Below are 24,023 nucleotides of genomic sequence, written 5' to 3'. Positions count from 1 at the left end.
AGCAGTCGAGGCATGTGAGCCTGGGAACTGTGCACATTCAGGCTCCCTTGGTATATTCCCACCATCTCCTGCTTCTGCTGTGGCCGGATGCACAGGGAGGCCAGCCTGTGTGGTGGGATGTTGCTCTCTGTGTCCTGATGGAAATGAGAGAGGAGCTGGAACGGGACTAGGGGAGTAGGTGTGCGGCATGTGAGTGGGAAGGGAGTTAGTTGGAGACCGGAAAGGGGGTTAGGCTAAAGTTAGCGTTGGCTCAGATTTAATTAAAGCTTGTTCATCCCTCTCTAACCATCTCCCAGCCATGGTGTTTGGAGCCCACCTATGAAGAATTGCTAGTCGCTGGATCTCTGTGGTTAGAATATACAGGGAAGTCTGTGGAGCTGGGAATGACCCCTTTAAAACATGGCAGTGGAGCGCCCTGTCACTCTTGCCTGCAGAGACCGGCACGGCTCATGCATACTGCCAGATGGACCAGAGGGTGCCCAGCGTGATGCTATAGGCCAGCACAGCCACCAGGTACACCCGGAAGAGCAGCACGTCCAGCACGTAGCCCACCTGGAGCCACTCGCGGGCGATGTCGCGGAACTCGTCGCGCTTCTCCAGGAACTGGCGGATGGCAGCGATCTCCTGCAGGATGCTTTCCACCACTGGGGAGCTCTCTCCTTGTGCCGGAGGTGCCGGCAATGGCCTTGCGCCTGCTGTCCTCTCATACTTGCGGAGGTTCTCGCAGCCGTAGTGGTTCAGCTTGGCTGTAGGAACAAGAGAGAGAGGGGGCAGCCTTTCAGAGGTCTCAGCACTGCACTGCTGAGCTTGGCTGTGCTGGGCATTATACCACCCCAGAGGTGGGGTTCTGAGCCCCCCTCCCCAGTGTCTGGCCCAGAGCCACCCTCTCTTACAGCAAACAGCCTCTGGGGGCAGGCAGGGGGGTTAAATCTAGTATGTCCCTTTTCTCTACGTGCTAGGCCAAGGGGCATGTGCTCCAAAGAGGGGTGGTGCTCTGACCCCATTGCCCCAGGGCCAGCAGGGAGTGAAGATGCCTGGGGTGCCTTTGTAAGCTGTGCAATAGGGCCGATGTCCCCGAGCTGTGTGGCCCAAAGGGGATCCTGTTCCATTGCTCCTTCCTGGGCCACATGGACTTCCTGGGCAAAGCTGGTCCCCGGGGTCCCGCTGAGAGCAGTGGGGTGCCCCTCTCACGGTTTGGGGCTAATGCCCCAGGAGGATTTGAGTTCAACACTGACCCTATCATGCAGGTTCAGGTGTTTTGCTTCCCTGCATCATGGTCTAGCTCCACCAGGTGAGCCCTGAGTTCTTTCTAATTCCATGCAGCTTACCCCCCTTGGTTGTGATAGTAACGTGCAGCCAGGAGGCCAGCTCCCTGCGGCCCTTACCCCCTTTCCCAGAGCCACAGCTCGTACCTGTGCTGTCATTGTTCTCTGGGTGCCGGCTGATGTCCGAACTCGGTGTCCTGCTGGGGTAGAATTTCTTCCTGTCACGGATGCAGAGCAGGATGGTGGCTCGTTCCAGCACCAGGTGCTTGACCCAGTCAGGGACGTGAGGCTGCAGATCCTGCTTGTGGACCAGGCGCACGATCAGGATGGTCTCAGTCAGGCTGATGACCAGCAAGGCCATGCACACAACAAAATAGACGCCTGCCAGAGGAAGGCAGCAATGGTCCATGGTCAGCAGGGTCAGTCTCTCGGCTAGAACTAGGCACGGCCCAGGCAGGGCCTGGGTGAGCTCTCTGTACTCACCTCTCTCGATGTTACCCCCTCCTGCTCCAGCCCTACCGGGACCCCTGGCAGCTCAGCGTATCACTCAGCGTAACCCTGACTCAACCAGCATCCTGGATATTCCTGTCCTAGTCACCCCACACCCAGCTCTGACAATTCCCCTCAGTCTTGATACACCACCCTGGTTGTTCCTGTCCTCAAGTGCATCTGGAGCTGTGTGGGCGCCCTGTAATTCTGGCCCTCAGCAGACCCTCCTACTTCAGACTTGGCCTCCCTAGCACCACACAGTTCTGCCAGTACACCTCAACCCTGACCCACAGCCCCCATCTCTTGATATCCTAGTTCTGGTCTTCTCCCTGCCACAGGTCTGCTAATGGTCCTTATGCCCAACCCACAGCACCCCCACACAATTCTGTCCAGTGCACTGTCCTACCAGATCCTCTGGCCATACAGTTCATCTGCCCCAGACTATCACCATCCAGCCCCTTCTTGGCTCTGGACTCCGCGAGGGAGACAGGTGCTAGATTTCAACCGGGGATGTGTGCACACCTAGGTAATCACGGTGATGGGTGCTATCATACCTATCAGTGGGGTCCCGATGGCAGTGGCCGGCAGCGTGTCCGACACAATGATCAGGAAGACGGAGTAGCCCAGCAGGAGGGTGATCTTGAAGGACACCCTCTCCCCACTGTCGGGAGGAAGGTAGAACCCCACGATGTCCATGACCATCAGGAAGATGCTGGGGAGCAGCAGGCTGACAGCGTAGAAGAGGGGGCGTCTCCGGATGACCACCTGCCAGCACAAGAGGGGGCGGAGAAGGTGGAGAGTTCCCTGTCAGGAGGAGGCCATCCGGGAATAAAGGCCCGTGGCTGCCTGGCTCCCCTTCACTGCTATTGGGGCCTGGTATTGCCAGGCAACCCTGTCAGAAGTGAAAGGCCAAGAGCTTTGCTGGCCCCAGGGGCCTGGCTGAGTGGCTGCTATGTTCTGCAGGCACAGATGGCATTGGCTGTGATGTGTTCCTCTCTGCGGCAGCCCTGATCGTTTGCTGTGGGGAGCTTTGCCTGCTTCCCACCCTGAGCGCCCTAACGTGTGACCCCTGGTCTGGCTTTGAACTGGCAGCAGCAGCTTGGCAGGGCACTGTGGAGCTGAGACTGGCTATTGCCTGGCCGCCCCCATTCTAAATGAAGGGCCTAGGCCCATGGGCATAGCACAGACTGAGAGCAAGGGCATCCGGCTCAGCTGGCCTGCATTTCCGGTTGCAAAGCTGCTCCTCCATGCACACACCCCACCGCAGCGCACCCTCTGGGCTCCTTATTTATAGTCACCAGCTGCCCAATAAACAGTCCATTAAGCCACACGCCTGCAGTGGCTTGGATCCTCGGACCATCAGCACTGGAGACTTTTAATGCTCTATGGCCATATTATGGCCTGGAAGTGGAAGGAACGGCCCTGCCCTGGAAGGGGGGCCCCAGCTATAGAACCACTTCATGCTGGGGGAAATGGCTGCTCAGATGGCTCAAACAAACGGCATCTGGGCTTACTCTGTGTGTGTGTTTCTTGGATGTTCGACTAACTCTGGCTCAAACCAGGGTGCTGGGGGAAGCTCTGCAGTCTGCAGGCAGCAGCTGAACCCAAAGGGGGAAGCTGGCCATCAGGTAGAAGCCATGCTGAGCGACCTCGTTTGCCTCCCGTGAGCGAACCAGGTGCGAGCTGCACTGGAGTGGACCTAGGCTGGGAGTCCTGCCCCCTTGTAGGAGTGATGTGCTGCAGCTTGTGTTGCAGCAGTCCTTGCTATCCCCACCGCGATATGCAGGTAGCACGTGCTGCGGGGTTTGCTCAGCCACCTCTCTGCACGCTTTAGAGCCAGGAGAACGGTTGCCCAAGTCGAGAGAGAATGGCACCATTTGCCTTCTGCACCTTGGTGCTTCCCCAGCTCAGTTCTCCTCCCTTCCCCCAACACACACGGCCCACACCCAACCAGGGGAGGGCCCTTACATAGAACTTCATCTCGGCGTAGCTGTCGCTGCCCTCCACGCTGAACTCCCGGAACTGGCTGAGTACGTAGAGGAGCTCCCACTCTCCCTGGTTCATGAAGATGCTCTTGTCAAATTTCACCAGCTCGGGCTGCCGCCACAGAGAGATGTTGATGTCGCGGACTGTGGGGTGGAAGAGAGGTGGGCATCAGGGCTGGGGACCTGAGGGGAAGGGACATCTTCCCCCAACACTGCTGATGCACTCCATGCCCACAGCCATCCTACAAGATCTGGGAGCGTCACGCTCCTCCCTTCCAGGCCACATTCCTCTTCTCTCCTTGTTCACAAGGACGGATTGGCCTGCATGCGTTCCCTATTTCTAGGGCTGTCTAGGGGGGTGAGGCATGGCCTGCACTGAGCCAGCGTGCTCCCAGAGACTGTGATTGCTCCATGACACCCTCCGCCCCGCTAGCTCTTACCCCGCTCTGTCCCTCCTTGGGCGGCCATGGGCTAACAATACAAGCTAACCCCAGGCTGCCTGTACCAATGAGCCCAGCACTGACCCAGGGAGCCCAGCCAGCTCAGTCCTTGCTTTCCCTGCTGGTAAGAGGACCATTTTGTGCCTTTTGCAATATCCACTGGGAATGAAACTGAGACCCACCAAGTGACTGCGAGTTATAGAGTCCCAGACCAGGTCATATTGACTTCCCATGCAGCTGGAGGCTTTCTTAGCTGGCCTGGTCCCTCCCTTCCCAAGGCTCCTGAAGGGCAGGGTGCAGCGGGGAAGGCAGGGCCACTTGTCACGTACTGTTGTGCAGCCAGCTGGTGAAGGTGAGCGAGCAGTTCTGCACGTCGAAGGGGAAGTTGTAGATGTCCAGGCTGCAGGCAGTCACCACCTGGATCGGCTTGAGGTTCTGGACCTCCCCGTGGTAGCGGATGTAGACGTATGGGATGTCCGGGGACTTGCCCACGTCCACGCTGAAGGGCACAAAGAATGAGAACACCCCCGTCAAAAATAAATAAATAAAGCAGAGTCCTTTGGCTCTTTTCTACCGTGGTGAAATGCCAGCTGCAGTGGATGGAAGTGCCCCAAGCCCGGCTAGCCGGGACAGTTGGGAGAGCATCTCTGTTAGGAATGGTAGCAGCTGTGACACCCGCTAGATGTGACCCTCGCGTTCCTGGCAGGGCATTGGGCAGCCTGAAGCCGGCAAAGCTGGGCTGTCCAGCAGCCTGAGACCATGCAGAGGTCTCTGTTTAGAGCCTGTTGCTGCCAGCTGACTCGTGCCCAGGAACCTCTCCAAGGAGACAAGCAGCCCATCCTACCTGTTCCCCAAAGAAACCTACACGTTTATTGACTCTCCAGCTCTGTGTACCCATCTCTTCTTTCCCACCGCAAACCCTCCCGCAACCAGTCATCCCCCCATCTTTAGTTACCAGCATCACCCCCACTCAGCCAAACTATAGCTCCAATGCTTCTCTCAGTGGGTGACTTGTCTAGTTTGACTGTTATCTCTGCAGCGCAGGGCTTTCTGTTACTGCCTGTGTGTACAGCGCCCAGCACTGCAGGGCCTCAATCTCAGCTGGGGCTCTAGGCACTGCTGTAATACAAATAATACTTGTAGGAAGCACAATAGACTATGGCAGACTCCTTAACGTTCAAAGGACAGACACATACAACAGTTACCTTTGGTGACAAGGCCCCTCTGATGTATATGGGGTTACTGGGTTTGTGTTCGTCACATGGTTCTAAAAGGAAGGGAGGAAGTGGTGCAAAGGAGAATACCCTAGAGGAAAGCTGGGTCCTGGGTCCTCCCAGCTGGCTGGGGTTGGAAAGGCCTCAGAGGGGCTGGTGAGCTGATAGCTGGGGATTGATTTGGTCTGGTTTTGAGTCATGTGTTTAGAAACAAAGTGAGCCTTGAAGGAAAGGGGGGAAATGACTTTAGCTGGGGCTTTGATGATATTTTTTTTAACTTCCCTGGCTGGTGAGTTTGCACACAGCCCTATACCTTTGCATCTCGTTAGCATTGCCGTAGGACTCTCTCTGTGGACACACTCCCTCTGATTAGTACCAGGAACGCCTCACTGAAGTTATCACACTGCACAAAGCAAAGCTGTAAAGTTTTTAAAGGGTGGCAAGTGCCTGAGATCATGGCAGCTCCTTAAATCCTAGCAGAATAGAGATGGTTAAGAACAATAGATTTCTTTCCCAAGGAAGGGTTGGCAGTTCTGCAGCTGCCCCTGCATTGTGTTTCCTGTACAAAACCTTCCTCTGAATATCTGAATTCCACCCCAAATGCAGCAAGGGTAATTATGAACGTTTATAGTCAGCCAGCATTGGAAATGTCCCAACTCCTGAGCTATTCCCATCTGCAGTGTACGGTATGTGGGGATATTGCCAGCTCTGTGCAAACCAGCAGCAGTGCTGGGAATACAAAGTGGAATGTGAACTTGCGGGGGAGGCGGGAGAGAGTTAAATCTCCAGGCCCCATGGGCTGTTGTCCGAGAACTTTGCTGCACTTACAACTCATTGATGAGGATGTCTGGTACCCAGATGCTCTCGGTGGGGATAGACATCTGCGTGATGTTATCAAAGTCCTCTGGATTCCACCTGAGAAACTCGTCAATCCAGTGCTGCAGAAGTGAGATAAGAGGGGACTTAGGCAGCAGGATCAATTCCAGGCCAGTTCCCAACCTCTGGCAGGAGTATTAGATACAAAGCAAAGCCTATCTTCCCAATTACTGTACTTGCCCAACTATACAAAGCTTAAAGCATTCACCCATTCCCCTCTAATCCTATAGCTCTGTGCCCCACATGCTACTGGTTATCCTCTGATGGTTTTGACCTCGCTGCACTAAGCTAGGACATTATCATCCATGTGCACACGCTCTGAACCACCGGTCTCTCTGCTTTCCAGAGGGTGCTGGGTTTTACGTGTTGGCTACCTACTGCATAAGGGGATGTCTTCTTGGTGTTGGAGCAAGTCTGTGCACTGTTCTAATCTTCTGGAGACTCTGTGGATATATCCATGTCCCAGCTATTCATTTGGCTGCATTCTCATTTTGGGATGAACTAGGTTAGTTGAGAACCATTAGGAGCCCATAGGGCACTCTCTTTGCATAGCCAAAGAGAAAAGGATGGTGTGCTCGGGGAGCTCTGAGTGAAAAGAAAGTGAGAACTCTCATGTGGATGCCAAGGGGGATGCCCCACTGGTCTCCTCCTATCCTGGAGCTGTGGGAGTAAACTCCCTCTGCCCCATGAGGAAAATGGAAGTTAGAATACAAGCCAGGAGCTGGCCAGAGTGACGTGAGCAGCAGACATGTCCGAGTTTCCTTTGGTGAAGCAGGCAGCAGGCCTGCCTTCACAGAGGTACTGACGGTCTCCAGCAAAAAGTCCCCACAGGCCAGCACCCCCCTCAAGAAGAACATGGCTCCTGAGCACAAAGCGTTCTCAACATCTCCAGGGCTGTCTGAGAAATCGCCACGTTACTATGGGTGCCGGCGCTGCAGCGATAAATGCGACTAACCCTGGAGAGGGCCCAGGGCAAGTCCCACCGAAGGAGAGTGGGCGAGAGAGCCGGGAGGGTTCCAGCCACTCACCTGCCTGTACCAAAGGTAGGTTGTCAGCACCTGGTTTTTTTCATCCTGTTGGAAATAAAAAGCAAAAAGGTGAAACCGGCGAAGGGCATTTCACAGCTCAGGGGTTACTGGTCTTGTGTCATTAATGCCAAGGGCCCAAAGTGATCAGGAAGGGCTTGGGTACAAATGATCACCCAGCTCCAGATGTCAGTGGGGATCAACTGGCAAGAACACAAGAGGAGAAGGTGGGGTGATGGCAAAATAACAAGCAACAGAACCTCTGATTGCAGATCCCTTGGGACACGGATGGGCCTTCTTAAGCTCTTCAGCTTTCCCCGCCAGAAGGCCTGTCTGTCCTCTAACTGCCCTGTTGGCAGAGGGGCCTTCAGACACAGTCACTGATCCAGCACATTTTAGAGCAAACTTCTTTCAGTTTGGAGTAAGGGGTGGGTGTGGATGGCTTCTTGTAGCAACTCTGCCTTGTCTGTGGTCAAGCCTCTCTGGCACGGTGCATTGAATATTGTTAAATTATAACTAGGGCCAGGTTCCATATCATCTCAGCATGTTGGGTTCTGAGCACTTTGGAAATCTCACCCTTAATTAGGTGCCTAAATGGTTTCTGAGCACTTGAAGACATGGCTCCAAGTGATTTGCCCTAGTTTACCTAAGTCCAGCTCCTAAAGAGGATGTGTCTCCACACTTCACCCTGGATGTGGAAAAACTTAGTGGCATACGAACCTCCCTAGGCTCAGAGGTACCTACCTCCACTCCTCAGCCCCAGAAGTGTTAGGGCTTCTGGGTTCAGTGGCAAAGCAGAGGACTTACCACGCTGAGAATGGCATATACCATGACATCAATGGCTACGTTGGTTGTCCTTCTCCAGTCCTGAACTGGCCGGACACCCTTTCTGTAATGAGTCAGCAGGTAGTCGGAGAGCTGGAGCAGGGCTGGCTTGGCAGAGTTCAAAGTCCTGTTGTTCCCTTTCCGAGCAGCTAAGGGGAAAAAAAATCACATTTCCTTGGACTCATTTCTGGGCATGAACCCGCTCAGTGCCTCACCTTCCCCGTTCCCTCTCTCTCCATGCTGCTGCACAATTGACGCAAAGCAACCTGGCTCAGGGAAAGCCGACTCCCAGCAAAGCATGGCTCAGTCTAGCTGAAGTAGCTTCCAGCCAAGACCAGCTCAGTGCAGCGCCTGCCGGGTCATCTCAGGTGGGGAGTGACTCCCACCCAGGACTGGCTCGGTGTGGCTCCTGTCGACTAGAGAACAAGGAAGCACTTTATTGGCTCACCACGTGGAACTGTCTGCTCCTGGGCATATGGGCTGGGCTTGAGACCCTGCAATGCAGTCTGGCTGTGGGATGGGGAGCTCCACTAATCTGAACTATTGCAGCCTATAGCCTGGCTCCCAGCTGCTCAAAGTACTGCAGGTACATCTCTCTGCCTCTCAGATAACTTTTGGGCACCCTGAAATTGTCCTGCCCAAGGTCCGCACATACTCAAAGGGGTTTGATCTTTCTTCCATTCAAAAAGAGCACAGAGTGCATATTGGTGGTGTAACAGGCTGGCCTGCCTCGTGGGCTGCAGAGCCTGGGGCTAAGGCAACCCTGATTATAGGATCAGCCCCACCTGAGAGGAATCAGGTGGTTCCAGTACGAAAGGAGCAGGAAGTGGCAGTGAAGGGGAAGCTATATCTGCAGATGCTGCAGGCTGTAAGAACGCTCCTGCAGGGCTCTGTGTCGGCAGGAGAAAAGCTCAGAAGCAGGGCCGAGTGAGCTCCAGGCAGGTAGACTTGGGAGAGTCTCTGTCCAAGCAGGGAAGAGACTGCAACTGGAAGGGGCTGTGGAGAAGAACAAACTCCAGGCAGGAGGTTGCTGGGGAGCAGAAAGACAGGCACTTAGGGTGGTGGGGATGTGCCCAGCTGAAACTGGGATGAAGACTGAGTTTATGTACTGTTTTTCTGAAAGGCTCCATGGGGTTTTGGATCAGGAGAGAGACGCTGAAGTGGGGTCGGGTCCTGGAGGTCCATCGTGTATCAGAAGACTAAATAAATAGGGCCCCTTGTGGGGATTGTTTGAACTGCCTGTGGACTGTGGATTTCTCCAGGGCTCTGAAGAGGGGAAAACAGAGGCCAGGTGTCTTAGAGGGACCTCTGGCCATAAGGGGGCACTCAGGAGGTGGCTGCCTGTGTTATTAATGGGAACAGGATTTACAGCAAGACTGACCTCATGGTTAATGTATATTTTCTTTCCAAAAAGCCACCCTGCTAGCTCAGTGCATGGGTAGCTCCCGGCCCTTCTCCCTGGGCTCTCTGTGGGAGCTGGGTACGAGGTGACATGTGAAGGAGTTTTAGCTTCCAGATCTGTCATCTCCAGACATGGACAAGGATCAATGGCAGAGGTGAGACTATTCCCACCCGGGGAATATTTAAAATTTCCCTCAGTATTTTTTTAAATCAAATTATCCCAGGGAAGTGGAGGGCACAGGAGTAGGAGGAAGAGGCTGAAGCTAAAGAGAAACCAAGATGTTTAATTCATTTACCTCTTTAATTGATTTTTTTAAAGAGTATTTATGTGACTGAAGACCTGATCCAAAGCCCATTGAAGTCAATGGTCGTCTTAGCATGGATCAGGTTCTGAGAGTTTCATACATTGTGAAAGCTTCCAAGTAGTCTTGGCCAATGTTTTTACAGCCAGACTTTTTCTTGGAAAGCAACAGCAGAGCAGCTGGTTTGCCTGGATGTCGGTCAAATACCCATTGCTTGGCCTGTTCCTCCCTCCTTGGCTGCCCCCATAATCAGCTGCGATGTGGGGATGGTTTAAGGTCTTGCTCTGGCACCGCTGAAGTCAATGGGAACCTTTTTTCTGCAAGCCATCTCCATACACCATCATGGCTTTCATTACTGCCCAGCAAACCAGCTAGCGGGGCTCCTCCTCTCCTTCTGTGTTGGACTGACAAAAGGAAAGGAGTTATGGATTGTAGCTCTCCTTTCTGCCTAATAAGTGTTAGCAGAGCTGGTGGGATTTCAAATGAATGAGGGGCCCATCACAAGCTGTGATAGCTGTGATCCCATGCCTTAGTAGTAATGAAACACTGCTCCCTGGTTGGCACCTTCACACCAATCAGTCACAACATTACCATCAAACCCCCAGAAAGAGTCTGGCAATGGGGCAGGGGGAGGGATTGAGAGAGCGAGTGAATTTCCAGACACTGGCCCGCAATAAAAGGCTGTGTTTAAGGAAGCATGGCTTGGTTGGTTTGTTCCTGCTGAGGGAACGCTTTTTCAAATATTGCAGCAGAAAGTTGAAGAGCAAGGACAGCGTTGTGGTTGAAGCACTGGTCTGGGACTTCCAGAAATCTGGCTTCAGGTTCTCTCCCCACCACAGAATCCCTGTGTGACCCAGGCAAATCACTTAATTTGTCTGTTTTCTATCTGTAAAATGGGGACAATAATCCTTCCTTCCTTCCTCCCACCACAAATGCAGCAAGGGTGACTGGTGGGGGAGAGGGTGTGTGAGAAAAGGTTACTCTGCCACTGCCTGGGCTGTACCTGTCCTGGAGATAGGGGATCAAGTCCCCACTTGCCAGTGCTGTCCGTTTGGAACCTTTGAACAGAGTTTTATTCACTTTGTAGTTAAATAGCAGCACTTGTTAATACTTAGACTTGTTGGTATCTTGAAAGTCAGGCCTCCAAACAGTCCTGCAAGCTCTCTGCATTAATGCTGTGAGCACTGAGTGCATAACAGATTGCCCCCAATGCAATGCTCCTGTTCACAAGGCAACTTGTGAAGTGAAAGTCAAGTCAAAGTCACAGAACCCTGTCTGCAGCTCAGCCCGCAAACATGACCATCTAACCAGAGCACAATTCACATGTAATAAAAGGAGCTGACAGGAATAGATCTGCAGGGACTTGGGAAAAGCTGTCTACAAAGGGGCCTTTCATCTTTCTTTAAAAAAACAAAAACAAAAAAGCTTTACCTAGGACCTATAATGCCTCCAAGTTAGCTGGGCTCATGAGCCCCCACCAGGTTTGTGTAAGGCAAAAGAGGATGTGAGGGGGGTGAGGAAAACAGGCTGTTGTTTGGTAGGAAAACAGGCTGTTTGGTCGTTGTGCTGTCGACTCTGTCACGCTCTCTTCCAAGTGGCCCTTAATGGTGCAACGTGTCATAGTGGGCTCACAAAGGTTTGTTTTTGGGGCTTGCCCTGCCAAACTCTGCAGATGAAGTGGTGGTGTAGCCGTGTGGGTCCTGGGATATTAGACAAGGTGGGTGAGGCAATATCTTTTATTGGGCCAACTTCTGTGGTGAAAGAGACAAGCTTTTGAGCTCCACAGAGCTGCTCTTCATGTCAGCGCTGTGTAAGCTCAGAAGAGGAGAAAATTTGGTAGAATTCAGACACCTCAGTAGGTAACCTAGTCTTGCCGTGTGTTTGTGTGTGCACGTGAGAGAGCGAGAAATAAAGCTGGGTGGGAAACAGATTTCCCATCCTGATGATTGTTCAGAATTTGATTTTTTTTTCTTTCATCCTGAATTGGGGTGAAAAATCAAAATCTCAGATGTTCCCAAATCAACCCCCCTTCTCTTAAATTTTCAGGTGAGTCAAAGAGTTTAACAGCAATCATCTTGAAACTCAGACCCAACGGGCTGGGCCTGCTTGGATTTGGATGGCTAGCCCCAGCCGCTGCAGTGCTGCAACATCTCCATAGCTAGGCTCAGCATGCTAGCTTGGGCAGAGTAGCACTTGTCTGACTACCTGGCCTGGCAGGCACGTTCCCAGCTGCAGTGTAGACATACCCAGAGTGATCAGCCCTGCCAAGCGGAGAAGTACCAGTCACCGGAGTTTCGCCTTTGGGCCTTTACCTCTTGCAGGCAGTATTGGTATGAAAACACAGGATGCCAGCCTCTCTCTTCAGCAGGCTTGCTGCTGGACAGCTCCCAGTGGCAGCTGCCCAGAGCAGGAGGGAAGCCAGGATGCAGATATCACACACAAGGCCTTGGAGACAGAACCAGTACAGGTGGCTGGGGGGACAACTTCGCCTTTAGGGTGGAAGTGACTCCAGTGCTGAAAAGTCAGCCCACACCCTGTGCACTACTTACATCCTGCATGAGCCCTCAGTTAGTGGTGTATTGACTTCAGGTAGCATCTTTAAACAGGTGAACCCTTTGTCAGCCCCCTTTTTCATTCGACTGGAGTTTTGGACCACAGATCTTCATTGCAGAATTACTCCCATCAAATCAAAACTAATCAACCACAATCTTTCTGCAGGAATAAGAGCTTTAAACTTGCAACTTTGCAGATTCATTAGATTTCTAAAGAAACACCAAGGTCTAATTTGCTGGGACACTTTTTTTTTCCCCCTCTTTGCCTAGGTATCTTGGGAGAAATCTCACTTTTCTGCATCAATCTCTAAACAAAGAAGCAGCTTTTTTCCTTCCAGGTGTTTTCTATCGTGGCTTCACTCATAGGTCTCTTGTGTGTAGAAATGAGACCCATTCAGGCTTATTAAATGGTGAGTTTTCCTAGAAGATCTGCGTTGTTCATCGGCACACGTTAGTACTCCTACCACTGTGATCCTGAGGGAAAATTGAGTTTTCAGTAGCCCTGGGGCTTGTCTCATTGTAGGATGAGAAAACAGAAATTGTCAGGTGTCATCTCGTCCTACATCTTGTCTCCAAATGCTTTAGGGGAAGGTGCAAACTCCTATAATGAACAATGAGGCACTGCAAATGCTCTGGGGTATGTATAAAGCAGGCTCCATGGATGTGATATTTTTTTCCTTCACACTTCCTGCTGAAGTTGTTTCTAAAACTCTGGGTTTCCTTGGGTAACCAGGAGTGCTTGAGTAACAGACACAAGGAGAGTGGAGCTCAAAAGAAAGGAATGGAGGGAAAACAGCCCAACTCCTCATCTCTAATGGGCTTGGCTGCACGCTGAAGATGGAGGGTACGTGCTCAACGCTTATTAATCATTTTCAAGCCAGATGTTAAAACTAGATTTGGAACTAAGATGAGGCTGGGCTAATAGGATGGGATCTGGATTATCTATGGCATGTCATTTAAAATAGCGTTCATTGGCATGGAAGGGGGACTCTGAGCATAGGGGAGGCAGGTCCACAGCACAGGAACCGCGTTTTATGCGTGTTTGCACTCACCAGAAAGAAAAAAGGCATTAAAGTCCATGTGAAATTCTTGCTGGTTGGTTAAAGTTAGTTTCCTCAAACACCCTGTGGTTCCTGCATATGCCAGAGAGGAGCGGGTGCTGTAGGGCGCTGGCTGTAGCTTCCCAAACGTTCAAAGTGAGGAACGCCATGAACAACGTTGGTTGCTGGCGGGGCTGGGAGGTGGGGGGAGGGGGTTAGATGATGTGACAGTAGCTTCTAGTGGAGCGACCCATTAGTGAAGCATAAAGTGATTAGGGCTGGAAGAGGCCAACATTAAGCTGTCTAGTGCATCTTCTGCTATCTGTGTGGGACTCCGACCTTGCTAGACTTCTTCCAATAGGTGCCCAGCCAGCTGTGACTTGAAGAGTCCTGGTGACTTTGATTCCAGGGCAGTGGCTTCCTAGCTGATCTTGCCACTTTTGCTTTTTCATTGTGTTTATGTCTCTCCCCCACCCCCATAAAATATATTTGGGACAGAAGCTCAGCTGTTATAAACCAGCCTGGGCCACTAACTTCAGTGCAGCTACACTGATTTCCACTGGCTGAGGATCTGACCCTTTCCTCCCTGCTTTTATCATTGTTTACTCAGGACAGCTATTCCTTCCTTTCCTCTTCTGCATCCTCACTCTAATGCAACAGTTTTGGGGGCCAGAAATGATACTCAATGAAAGACAGTTTCCAACCTGCCTTCAAAGGAAATCTCAGACATGCCCTTGCTTTGAAACCTTACAGCTGCATTGGTTCCACAATATTGCTTCCCTTGCTCGGGAAAGTTCGACAACAATAAAGAATGATTCCTAACTAATAACTGACAGTTATGAGAGAGTCTGCACTGCTTGGGAGTAGGAGCATGGAAAACAACTCAACATCTGTTCTGTTAACTGTCGTCCAAAAATATTTAGTCCTCCATTATGAAAAACGAAGCATTAGTAGGGATATCTGTTTACCAAGCTCAAGTGTTTGGGCAACAGGTTCCAAATTGATATATATATCACTGTGTTCTCTCTCTTTTTTTTAATCCTCTCTGACTAAACAAGCTTAAACTTTTCAACTCTGCAGCCTTTTATTATTGAGTCTAAAATTATCGAGTCTAAAAACATCCTGTTAGCCTGTCACAAAGGCTATTGCTAATTTCTCTGCTCCAGAGCCTGACCTGCATTTCTGACACTCCTCTGAACATGCAAAATCACAGAACCCTTTCCATAACCTGTTATGGGTGTCCCCCCTTCATCAGGCTGTATAGATCAATTGTGATAACATGAGTGTCTCTTTAAAAAAAGATTTGGTGTATTTCATGCACAGAATTTAAGCCATCAGGCTTGTATTAAAATACTTCTACCCATCTCTCAGCACCTACAAGACTCCCCCTAACTTTCCCATAAGTTTCCTTACCTTCACTTTGAAACATAAAAGCGAACAGCAGCAGAGCAAGAAATGCCCAAAGAGTCGAGGGTGGCATGGCTCTGATCCAGAGGGTCGCAGTCTTTCTTAGTTCCTCTTCACAATGATTCCACATGTAGGACTGAGTCTTCTGGTTCTCCTCCGCTCTGACTCCCGCTTCTATCCATCCCTCTGCAGATAAAGGGAACCTAATCAGGGCAGCAGGTACACCTTTTGCTCACTCCCTCCCCCCCCCCCAAAGGTCAGGTTTTTGAAAATGCGTAATTAATCTTGCAATCAGACTCCTCTGCTGCATCACATTTCAGGCTGGGAGGATAAAAAAGGAACCCACCCACCCGGACTGATGTCACACGGGACAAATGCACAGTGCCTCTCAGTCTCTCCCCAGGCAGGGAGGGCACTGGCATGTCTGCATGAGGTTAACCAGGGAGGCAATTTGTTACCTGAGACCTGGCTAAAAGCTGTTTCAGATAGAATTGATGGTGGTGGTTTTTCTATAATTTGTTTTAAATGTCTCATTTTTGCTGTAGACAAAACCCTCTGATTTGAGATTGGAATTTAATGGGGATGAATAATGTTAACTATCGCTCTGCTAGTGGGTTGGATGAAAAGAGAGTGAGGTTTCCTGCAGCAAGATGTATTAAACTGCTGTAACGTATATATTACATCCACACAATGAGACCTGTATTAAGGATCATATGGCCAATGAGGGTGTACAGCTACTTTAAAGTTTACCCACCCAGTTTTGATCAGCCTTCAAATAAGGAGCCACCTCTAGGCAGCTGATGTGTGGTCAGTAAGGGTTGATTTCACACGGTCTGTTCAGTTTAACTGGCTAAATTGATGCAGCTGAATTGATTGCTGTGGAGTGTGGCCTGCTTATCCCACAATGAATTTGGATGTCTCTATTCAGGCACGTAGGGAAGAAAGTATAGATATGTGTGCACGTGTATGGTTGTACAAGTGTGTGCAGGTGTCTAGAATATTACAACTTTCTGATTACTTTTTAAATTTTTCCTTTTTAGAGAAAAGAGGAAGTTTTCAAGTAAAACAAATTCATACAGGTTTAAGGACTCATTAAAATCCCTAGGCTTGACACCTGTATAACTCCAGTGACTTCAGTGGTGTGACTTCTGATTTACACTGCTGTAAGTGAGGACACAATCCGACCCTTTGTTGCATTTCAAACTAAAGCTGAAAACATCTTCCCTCTCCTGTCCATTGGGCTGTCTCTTTTTCCATGCTCTTATGTAACACAGAGGTTTATTCCTAGATTCCAAGGCCAGAAGGGACCACTGTGATCATCTAGTCTGATTTCCTGTATAACATGGGCCTTAGGACTTGCCCAAAATAATTCCTTAAGGTGATCTTGTAGAAAAACATCCCGTCTTGATTTAACCATTGCCAGTGATCGATGGAGAATCCACCATAACCATGGCTAAATTATGGCAGTTAAAAATGTACACCTTATTTCCAGTCTGAATTTGTCTAGCTTCAACTTCCAGCCAATAGAGCATGTTCTACCTTTCTCTGCTAGATTGAAGAGCCCTTATTAAATATTTGTTCCAAGTAGATACTTCTAGACTGTCACAAAGTTACTGTTTAACCTTCTCTTTGTTAAGCTAAATAGACGGAGCTCCTTGAGTCTGTCACAATAAGGCATCTTTTCTAATGGGGCTCTTCTCTGATCCCTCTCCAATTTATCAGCATCCTTCTTAAATTGTGGATCCCAGAACTGGACACAGGATTCCAGCAGTGGTTGCACCAGTGCCAAATACAGAGGTAATATAACCTCTCTGCTCCTCCTTGAGATTCTCCTGTTTATGCACTGAAGCGGAACATAAGCACTCAGTGCGATGCAGTGGCCAAAAGGGCTAATGAGTGGTATCACGTCAGCCCTTTTTTGGCCGCCACTTCGCACTGAGAGCTTTCCGTTTGGCTGATTCTCCCACATGACTTGTGGGTTTCTGAGCCGTTTGCACAACAGGACAAAGCTGAACCACTGCTTCCGAACGGCAAAGCCCGAGTGTCGATGTGTGATGTCACAACCTGAAGTGTGGCATGTAATGATCAATGAAACTGGATACGTTTGTTAAAAAACTCCCTTTACAAAGCCAAATGGCAAATAATCAATATGCGCCGAACAATCAGTGCCATGCAGTTAATTCCCTGTAGGCAAGCAAAATTTGAAGAGCAAAACTATCACTTGAATGTTTCTGGGATAGTCTGATTGTGTTATAGGCTAGCTTAGGGGTGCTATTGCAACTAATTGAGTATTCCACTTGTTAAGTACAGTTAATGTTCTCCCTGGGTCTTTATTATTAATTATTATTTTTATGGCAGTCACAGTCAGGAGCCACAGTCATGGACTCGCCAACCCCAAGCATCCAAAATCATGAGTCAGGCCTCAAAAATCATAAGATTGAAAAATCTCATGTTTTGTTATGCCAAAAATAAATTTTCGGTTTCTTCTTTTTGGTTTTTTTTGTTTGTTTTTTTATTATTTTTATTTTTGGGGGGTTATTTTTTTTCCACTATGTGGTAAACAATTTTTTCTTAACCATGAGGGGTAGAAACTATTTGAAAAGAAAGCTGACCTTCTCCCCCAAAAGATGACTCTGGGGGCTGGAACTTTGAGAAGCCCCAAATGCCCTGAGACTTGCAGGAAAATTGTGAGGGTGGGGCCTCTAGACATAGCTCAGCTGAAATAATCATTATTAAAATTGAGCTGCAGATAAATAGCAGGGGAAAGGCCGCTAATTGTTTAGTGAAAGACTATCTCCCTTTTAACGCTCTTGTGCGTTTTTTGGCATTGATAAAGTTTGGTAGGTGGACTCCTAGGTGAGCATTGAAGAACTGGGCTCCTCTGTGATGAGCTAACCGAAGGGAGCAGTCCAGGACCCTGGGGCCCTGCAATGATAGTTATCACCAGGGTTGGGTTTTTGGTTTGGTTTGGGTTTTTTTGCTCCCGGACGGCACAGCAGTCAAGCTTTCCCTGAAGAAATTTCCTATTAATGGAACTGATGGCAAAACAGATAGGCAGGAATTGGAGCCCTTGGCTGCAGCACGGTGCAAATTGCATCAGATGGCAGCGTGGAGTCACTTAAACAAGATAAGGATTAGTGTGAGGCCCTGATGAACTCCCCCTCGACTGCCAGGAGTTGTGTCAGGGAAAGAGAGTGCAAAGCCAGGGCTAATTTGATTTCTCGGCTGTTAGAGGACTACCAGTCCTCTCCCGGGGAGTGCAGACAGCTCAGAGCTGTTTGCTGTTATTGAATCTGGATAATAAAAAGCATGAGCAGCACTACTGTAGCAGAGCCAGGGACCATGCCCTGTGCTGCGGATACTGCCCAGCTGTAGGTGAACCCCTGTGGGATGCACAGCTGGATATGAGGATGGGCATTGCTAACACCTGGCCTCATTTTGGAATGACGCACAGTGACTGGTCTGGGGAAGGGAGGGGTGATGCATCCAGCAACCATCTCAGTTGGCATTAATTGCCCCCATTGTTGCCAGCTTCTTCAGAGGCTGAAGACTACATTGGTCTTGTGGATGGTCTGCCTCCTTGCCTCTTGAGGGCATGTTGGCTGGCAGGAGGTGGTTGGTGCATAGAGAATGCACCAGTGATCCTTACATTGGCCCACTCTGGAGATGAGGAGAGGGTCATCAACCCTGGCACCTTGCGCACTGAATTCCTGCTCCTGTCATCCTCCTATCTGCCTCATTCCCGATCTCAAGGGGGATGTCATGGCAATAACTATCCCAAAGGTGAATAAAGCCCAGATTCTTGCTCAGAAGCATGAGCAGATCCCAAGGCCATGGGGCTCATCTTGTGACCATTCGTGGCATGTAAACTGGAGCCTCCCATTGGAGAGGAGAGGAAAGTGTGTTCCTGCACCTGAGTCATTTTCCTTGCTTGCACATTGGTCACAATGTCAGGCAAGGCTGTAGTGGCCAAGAGCCAGGGCAGCCTAGGCGTGGAGGCCCACTAAGGGCCTGAGAATCAGGGAGAAGGTGGCTTAAGGCCTGGGCACAAAGGGTGATCGTAGTGCTAGGCCTGGCATGAGGGGAAACTGAACTAGAGCTACTGTAGCAGAATAATTAACTCTGAATTTTCTCCCTTGGGGTTTGTCTTCATCTTTAAAGAGATTTTAATGTTGTTTCTATCAGCCCTTCTGTTATCGGATGTCTAATTAGTGTGATATATTATAGCCTCGTGTTACACACACATAGAGACTGTACGTTTGGGGCTGTTACCGGATGCCCACTGTAATGGATGTGTTTTCATGGGACGTCTGATATAAATTGGCAGCATCCAGATCAGATTTACTTTCCGAAATGGTGTAATGGGATTTTATTAGCTCTGTAATCTGCTGCATGGTAATTGCTTTTCTGGGAATCGAAGCACTTGGCATTGAGAGACTTTCAGAGCCTCGAGAAGAAGAGCTGTTTTCCATCACAGTTTGCCCTGTAACTAAGCCTGAGTGGTACCTAGCTAGACCTGCTCTGGATGCATCACAGACCAAATAAAGCTCTAAGTGTGAAAGTTATTTTGGAAAATGGGACTTCTGAAAATGTTAACCTTGGTAGGTTATCCAGACCAGGGATAGGTTAGCCTGAGCCACAATGTTGGAAATGCACGGTGATGCAAAATAGATGGCATTGAGTAGTAAAGAGCAGGGCAGGAAACAGTTTTCACAGAATTTAAGTTTTTGAGAAGGCGGGAGATGGGGGGAGAACACCTGTCCTGAATCAGGACAAAAAGTTGACATCTTGAAAATTTTCATGAACCCCAAATATGCAGATCAGGTCAATCAAAATGTTTTGTTTCAATTTTGACCTTTAAAAAAATTAACCTCTTTTTACGTATAAATTAAATAAGATTTCTAAATGAAAAGTCATTTCAAACTGTTTTGGAAGTTTCAGAGTAACAGCCATGTTAGTCTGTATTCGCAAAAAGAAAAGGAGTACTTGTGGCACCTTAGAGACTAACCAATTTATTTGAGCATGAAATATTGAGCACGAAATTGAGCACGAAAGCTCATGCTCAAATAAATTGGTTAGTCTCTAAGGTGCCACAAGTACTCCTTTTCTGTTTTGGAAGTGTTGAAGTAGGACTTTAGGATATTCCCAAACTTTCAATTTCAAACTCAATTTTTTCCCCCCAAAATGAGAGATTCTTCAAAACTGGGAAGCGTCTGTTTCGAAGATTTTTCCAGTGGAAAAACATTTTGTCAGAAAAATCCGAACTCAGCTCTAGTGAAGAACTACTTGGATTTCCTTTTAACTATCGCTAACTTTTATGAGACACACTAGCAAGTGAGAGAAATTGCACTCCAAGCTATATTCAGCATTCAGAAGCAGCTGTCTATAGTGGTTCCTAGTCTCCTGGATTATCCTGTATCCAGAGAAATTAAACAAACTCAGATGCAAACTGGAGTATTGGTTGCAACAGTATATCCATGCTGAATAAACTTTTGTTTTTAGACTTAAGCAAAACAAGAAATTGCCTCAAATGTGGCCCTTTCCCAAAGGTGAATTTTCCATCCAGTTTGCAAGTAAATAAATGTTTGTTTACAAGGGAAGCATCAGTCACTGAACTGAAGACTCCCTCCCTGACCTCAGACAGCTTGTCATTAGTGCATGGATGATCCAATCTGGGCTTTTGTATGCTTGCTTTGGAGCTGTACAAAATCTGATCGAGTCTCTGTCAAAGGACTTTGTGGAGAGCCCATCCGCAGGTGTGCTGAGTGCTTCCTCTGGGTAGGTTAAATCTGCATGGTTAGCTCCTAGTGGAATTCATGGAAGCATCCTCTCTTCTCCCATCCCCTGTTTTGAGGCTATCAGGTTTTCTTTCTCCCAATGCTGCAGAGAGTTTTTCTCGTCAGCTTTTCAGGCTGAGCATCAGGCTAAAGATTTCTGATTGAGGCAGGATGGCTTATGATCTTGATGGTCTTTGTTTTCCTCCCCTCATATTTGTTTTAGAGCCCCCAGCCTCCATAAAATATGTAATTCACTTGGAATTAAACTCAGGACCCCACAGCTCTTGGTGATGGAACATAGCATGTCGTTTACTTTTGCATATAATCACAGAAATGACCCTCCTTGAGCTTTCGTGTGGAATGGCTCAAATTATTAGTCCCCTTCGGAGAGTACCTGAAGAACAGCTTGAGCACTTGTTAAATTTGCTAGCATCCTCACAGTTCCTCCACTGTTTTCTTATAACTCTTTTTCTTTCCAAATTTTTGGGTGAATTTGATTCTTGTAAAAGTGTCGCTCTAAAGAGCGACTGTGGTAAAGTCCGGCACAGAGCAGGCAATGGCTGTACAGCAGTCATTCCCTGCTCTGCTGATGTACCTCTGTCCTGACCTATGTCCCACCCCTGCTATGCCAGTCTGACAAAGCTCTTCCAATGCACCTCAATGTTATACACCTCCCAACTGCCTCATAGTTTCATTGTTTTGTCTCATACTGGGGAGGAGTATGATGGAATAGTTAGAGCAGTGGATGGATAGTAATGTCTTGGTTCCATTCCCAGCCCGCTCCATGGACTTGCTCTGTGACCGTAGGCAAGTCACAGTCTATGTCTGTGCCTCAGTTTCCCCATGTGTACAATAGGATTAATTACTTGCCTCTGGTACTGCAGCTCACATTAAAAAGCTGAGGATGAGTCAATGGCTTGCAAGGCCCATAAAGCATTTGAAGGAACTACAGAAATGCAAAACTGGACCTAATATTTGTAAAGCAAAATCAGTTTACACTTTAAAGTGAGGATCTACTCTGAAAATTGACCATGAAAGGAGCACCCCGCAGTCCTGCATTTATCTCACAACAACTTCTTGATGAAATTTCCAAGGGAAACTATGGCTTCTCCCACCTACAAACATGCACAGTCTGGCTGGGATTAAAGCAAAACAGGCTTGAGTGTCACTGCCGGGGATAAAGATCCCAGGGGCCAAGTTTGCTTCTGTAACCTGTGGAATTGCAGTGGGTGGAACCACTGGTGCCTCGCGCCCTGCAAGTGGTGACAGGACAGAATTTAGCCTGCTCTTCCCTAGCAGCCCCAGCCCTAGGGCTGGCAGTGAAATGAAACACAGGCCTTTGCTTTGGCAGCAGGCTCCGGCTATGCAGAGAGTTCTCTGCAGAATAAGAGGCCTTTGTACATAATCACTTTTCTGACCATTGCTCCATGGTAAGGCCCTGTGTAACAAAGAGACTCTGTGTAACAAAGACTGCAGGCCAGAGAAGTAAACTCAGTATTTCTTGAGAGCAGAGCCAGCATACATATGGTTTTACCCTCTGTTCCCCTCAGTGCTCCCTATTTAAAGGGTGCCTAATGAAGACCTAGTTAAGCTCCACACCCCTCAGGTACCTGCACAGTAACCCTTTGCATTACATTCTACCTAGCCCATTGCTAGCTCCATCTTGAATACGGTCTAGCCCCAGCCTAGAGGGATTTTGGCCACCAAGGCGGTAAAGTTGCTTGCGTCACAGTTTAAAATGGCAGCAGCCCTGAAAAGGGAATGAAGCAGCCTCTGTTTCCCAGAAGGTGGGACTCTGTAGGAGATGGAGAGTCGGAGGCAAGGGCTTGAGGAAGGACAGGGGAATAGGGAGGTTTAAAAATGAGCCCATGGTGTAGCTGTAGTTTGTAAATTGCGGGGCACAGGGCCATTTCTTGTTTATATGGAGACAGCTCCCCATAAAAGCTAATAGATTTTTGAAGGATATCGGGCATGGGAGGATCTGCTGCGCTGTTAAGCCTTTAATTTAGCTTAGGGAGCAGGCTGGCGTTCCAAAGCTCTTGCGGCCTGCAGACACACAAATGGCCTTGGGCTGATAGAGGCGCTTGGGGCTGTTTTAGCCAATCAATACCAGACAACAGGAGCTGAGCTCAGATTGTGAGCTGAAGCTGCTGTGTTGGCAACTTGCTACCCTGCCCCTGCCTGCTTGGAGCCCCTTTAGGATGGCCGCATGCAGGCACCTGTCTCAGGTGACGCCGCCTGTGGAGAGGAGCACCGGTGACAAGCAGTGTTTGCCCACAGCTGGTGGCTTCACCCTGATCCTCTACCAGAAGAATGAAGCTTCAGGCAGAGCTGTTCGGGACCAAGTAGGTGTCAGGGAATCCCCGGGTGGATTTGCACCCTATGAGCTCCGCTTTAACCATGAGGTTGGACAAACCCGGGAATTCAGCGAAATGCAGCAGAAGCCATTGGGTTCTGCCCGGGGCTGAGGAGAAGCGCACAGGAGGGGCTTTGCAGATCCTGCAGTGACTCCTTCTGCGTGGGGCAGGTGGCCTAGCGTGGGACTGAACATCTGTTCGAATTTCTTCTGGTAATGATTTGCTCTGCAGTGGCCGGTGGCTCTGACTCTGGAGTTTCTGACACACCCTGCCATTTGCTCTGCTTCTGAGAAAAGGGGATGGGGTGGGGCAGTTTGACCCCTCCCAGCCAAACACACCCCACACTCCAAGCCTCGGGGATCCAGAATTCCACATGCTGGTCAATGCTGCCCCCTCAGGAGCATTGGCTGAGGCTGCTCACACCAAATGGGCTCATGATACATCTCCAACATGGCATGGAGGGAAACGTCCCTGCCTGGCAGATGCCGGCAGCTTTCCAGGGCAGATGTGCAGGGGGAATAGGACATGAAGGAACCTTGACTCTCAGGTTTTTGCTTTCTCTCTGGGCTGCCAGCGTGGCAGTTTCTCAGCCTTCCAGCTGCACTTGCAGCTTTCCTGGCTAAGCTGTTGCGGGGAAGAAGTGGTGGTATTGATGGCTCATTACTTGCATTAATAGTGATTGACAGATGCCAACCAAGCTTTGACTCCGCACCTGATGCCCTGTATCTGCTCAAATTATTCATTCATTAAACCACGCTTCATTCTCCAGCCTGAACTCAGCCAGTTGAGCGTGAAGCCTGGGGTGGGAGTGTGTCCGAAAGCACAGGAAGCAAGGGCACTGCCTTGGCTTGTGTTGAGCTGTATCCGGACAGTGATGCTGAACACACAGCTCTGGATGTGTCTACATGGCACACCTATGCCCAGCTCTGTGGACTCAGTGTTTCCAAGCCCATGCTTGAGTGTCCACACTGCATCGCAAAGCTGGGTTTCCAAAGGCTGGACCCGGGTCCCACAGCCGTGATAATATGTCCATACTGCACTGTGCCAACCCTCTGACTCAGGTCTGCA

General features: G+C 49.5%; 1 protein-coding gene across 1 annotated transcript; it reads right to left on the bottom strand.

Moving 5' to 3' along the window:
- Nucleotides 1-447: 447 nt before the first annotated feature.
- On the bottom strand, nt 448-9,304 carry HTR3A (5-hydroxytryptamine receptor 3A). The gene is made up of 9 exons (XM_078849857.1): nt 9,229-9,304; nt 8,102-8,268; nt 7,298-7,342; nt 6,222-6,331; nt 4,509-4,678; nt 3,723-3,883; nt 2,309-2,519; nt 1,386-1,646; nt 448-746 (listed from the first exon to the last, which is right to left on the bottom strand). Exons 1-9 carry the CDS (start codon nt 9,302-9,304, stop codon nt 448-450), a joined length of 1,500 nt encoding a protein of 499 aa, XP_078705983.1.
- Nucleotides 9,305-24,023: the final 14,719 nt, after the last annotated feature.

This window comes from Lepidochelys kempii, chromosome 22 (genome assembly GCF_965140285.1).
Source record: "Lepidochelys kempii isolate rLepKem1 chromosome 22, rLepKem1.hap1, whole genome shotgun sequence".
NCBI classification, from domain to species: Eukaryota; Metazoa; Chordata; order Testudines; family Cheloniidae; genus Lepidochelys; species Lepidochelys kempii.
This window is presented reverse-complemented; position numbering and strand designations above follow the sequence as displayed.

Excerpts from the sequence above, each read along its gene's own strand:
- HTR3A (XM_078849857.1), bottom strand. The coding sequence starts at position 9,304 with ATGGACCTCCAGGACCCGACCCCACTTCAGCGTCTCTCTCCTGATCCA. Across the intron at positions 7,343-8,101 it reads TATATGCCATTCTCAGCGTG|GATGAAAAAAACCAGGTGCT; the intron begins GTAAGTCCTCTG and ends TATTTCCAACAG. Across the intron at positions 6,332-7,297 it reads CCTACCTTTGGTACAGGCAG|CACTGGATTGACGAGTTTCT; the intron begins GTGAGTGGCTGG and ends TCACTTCTGCAG.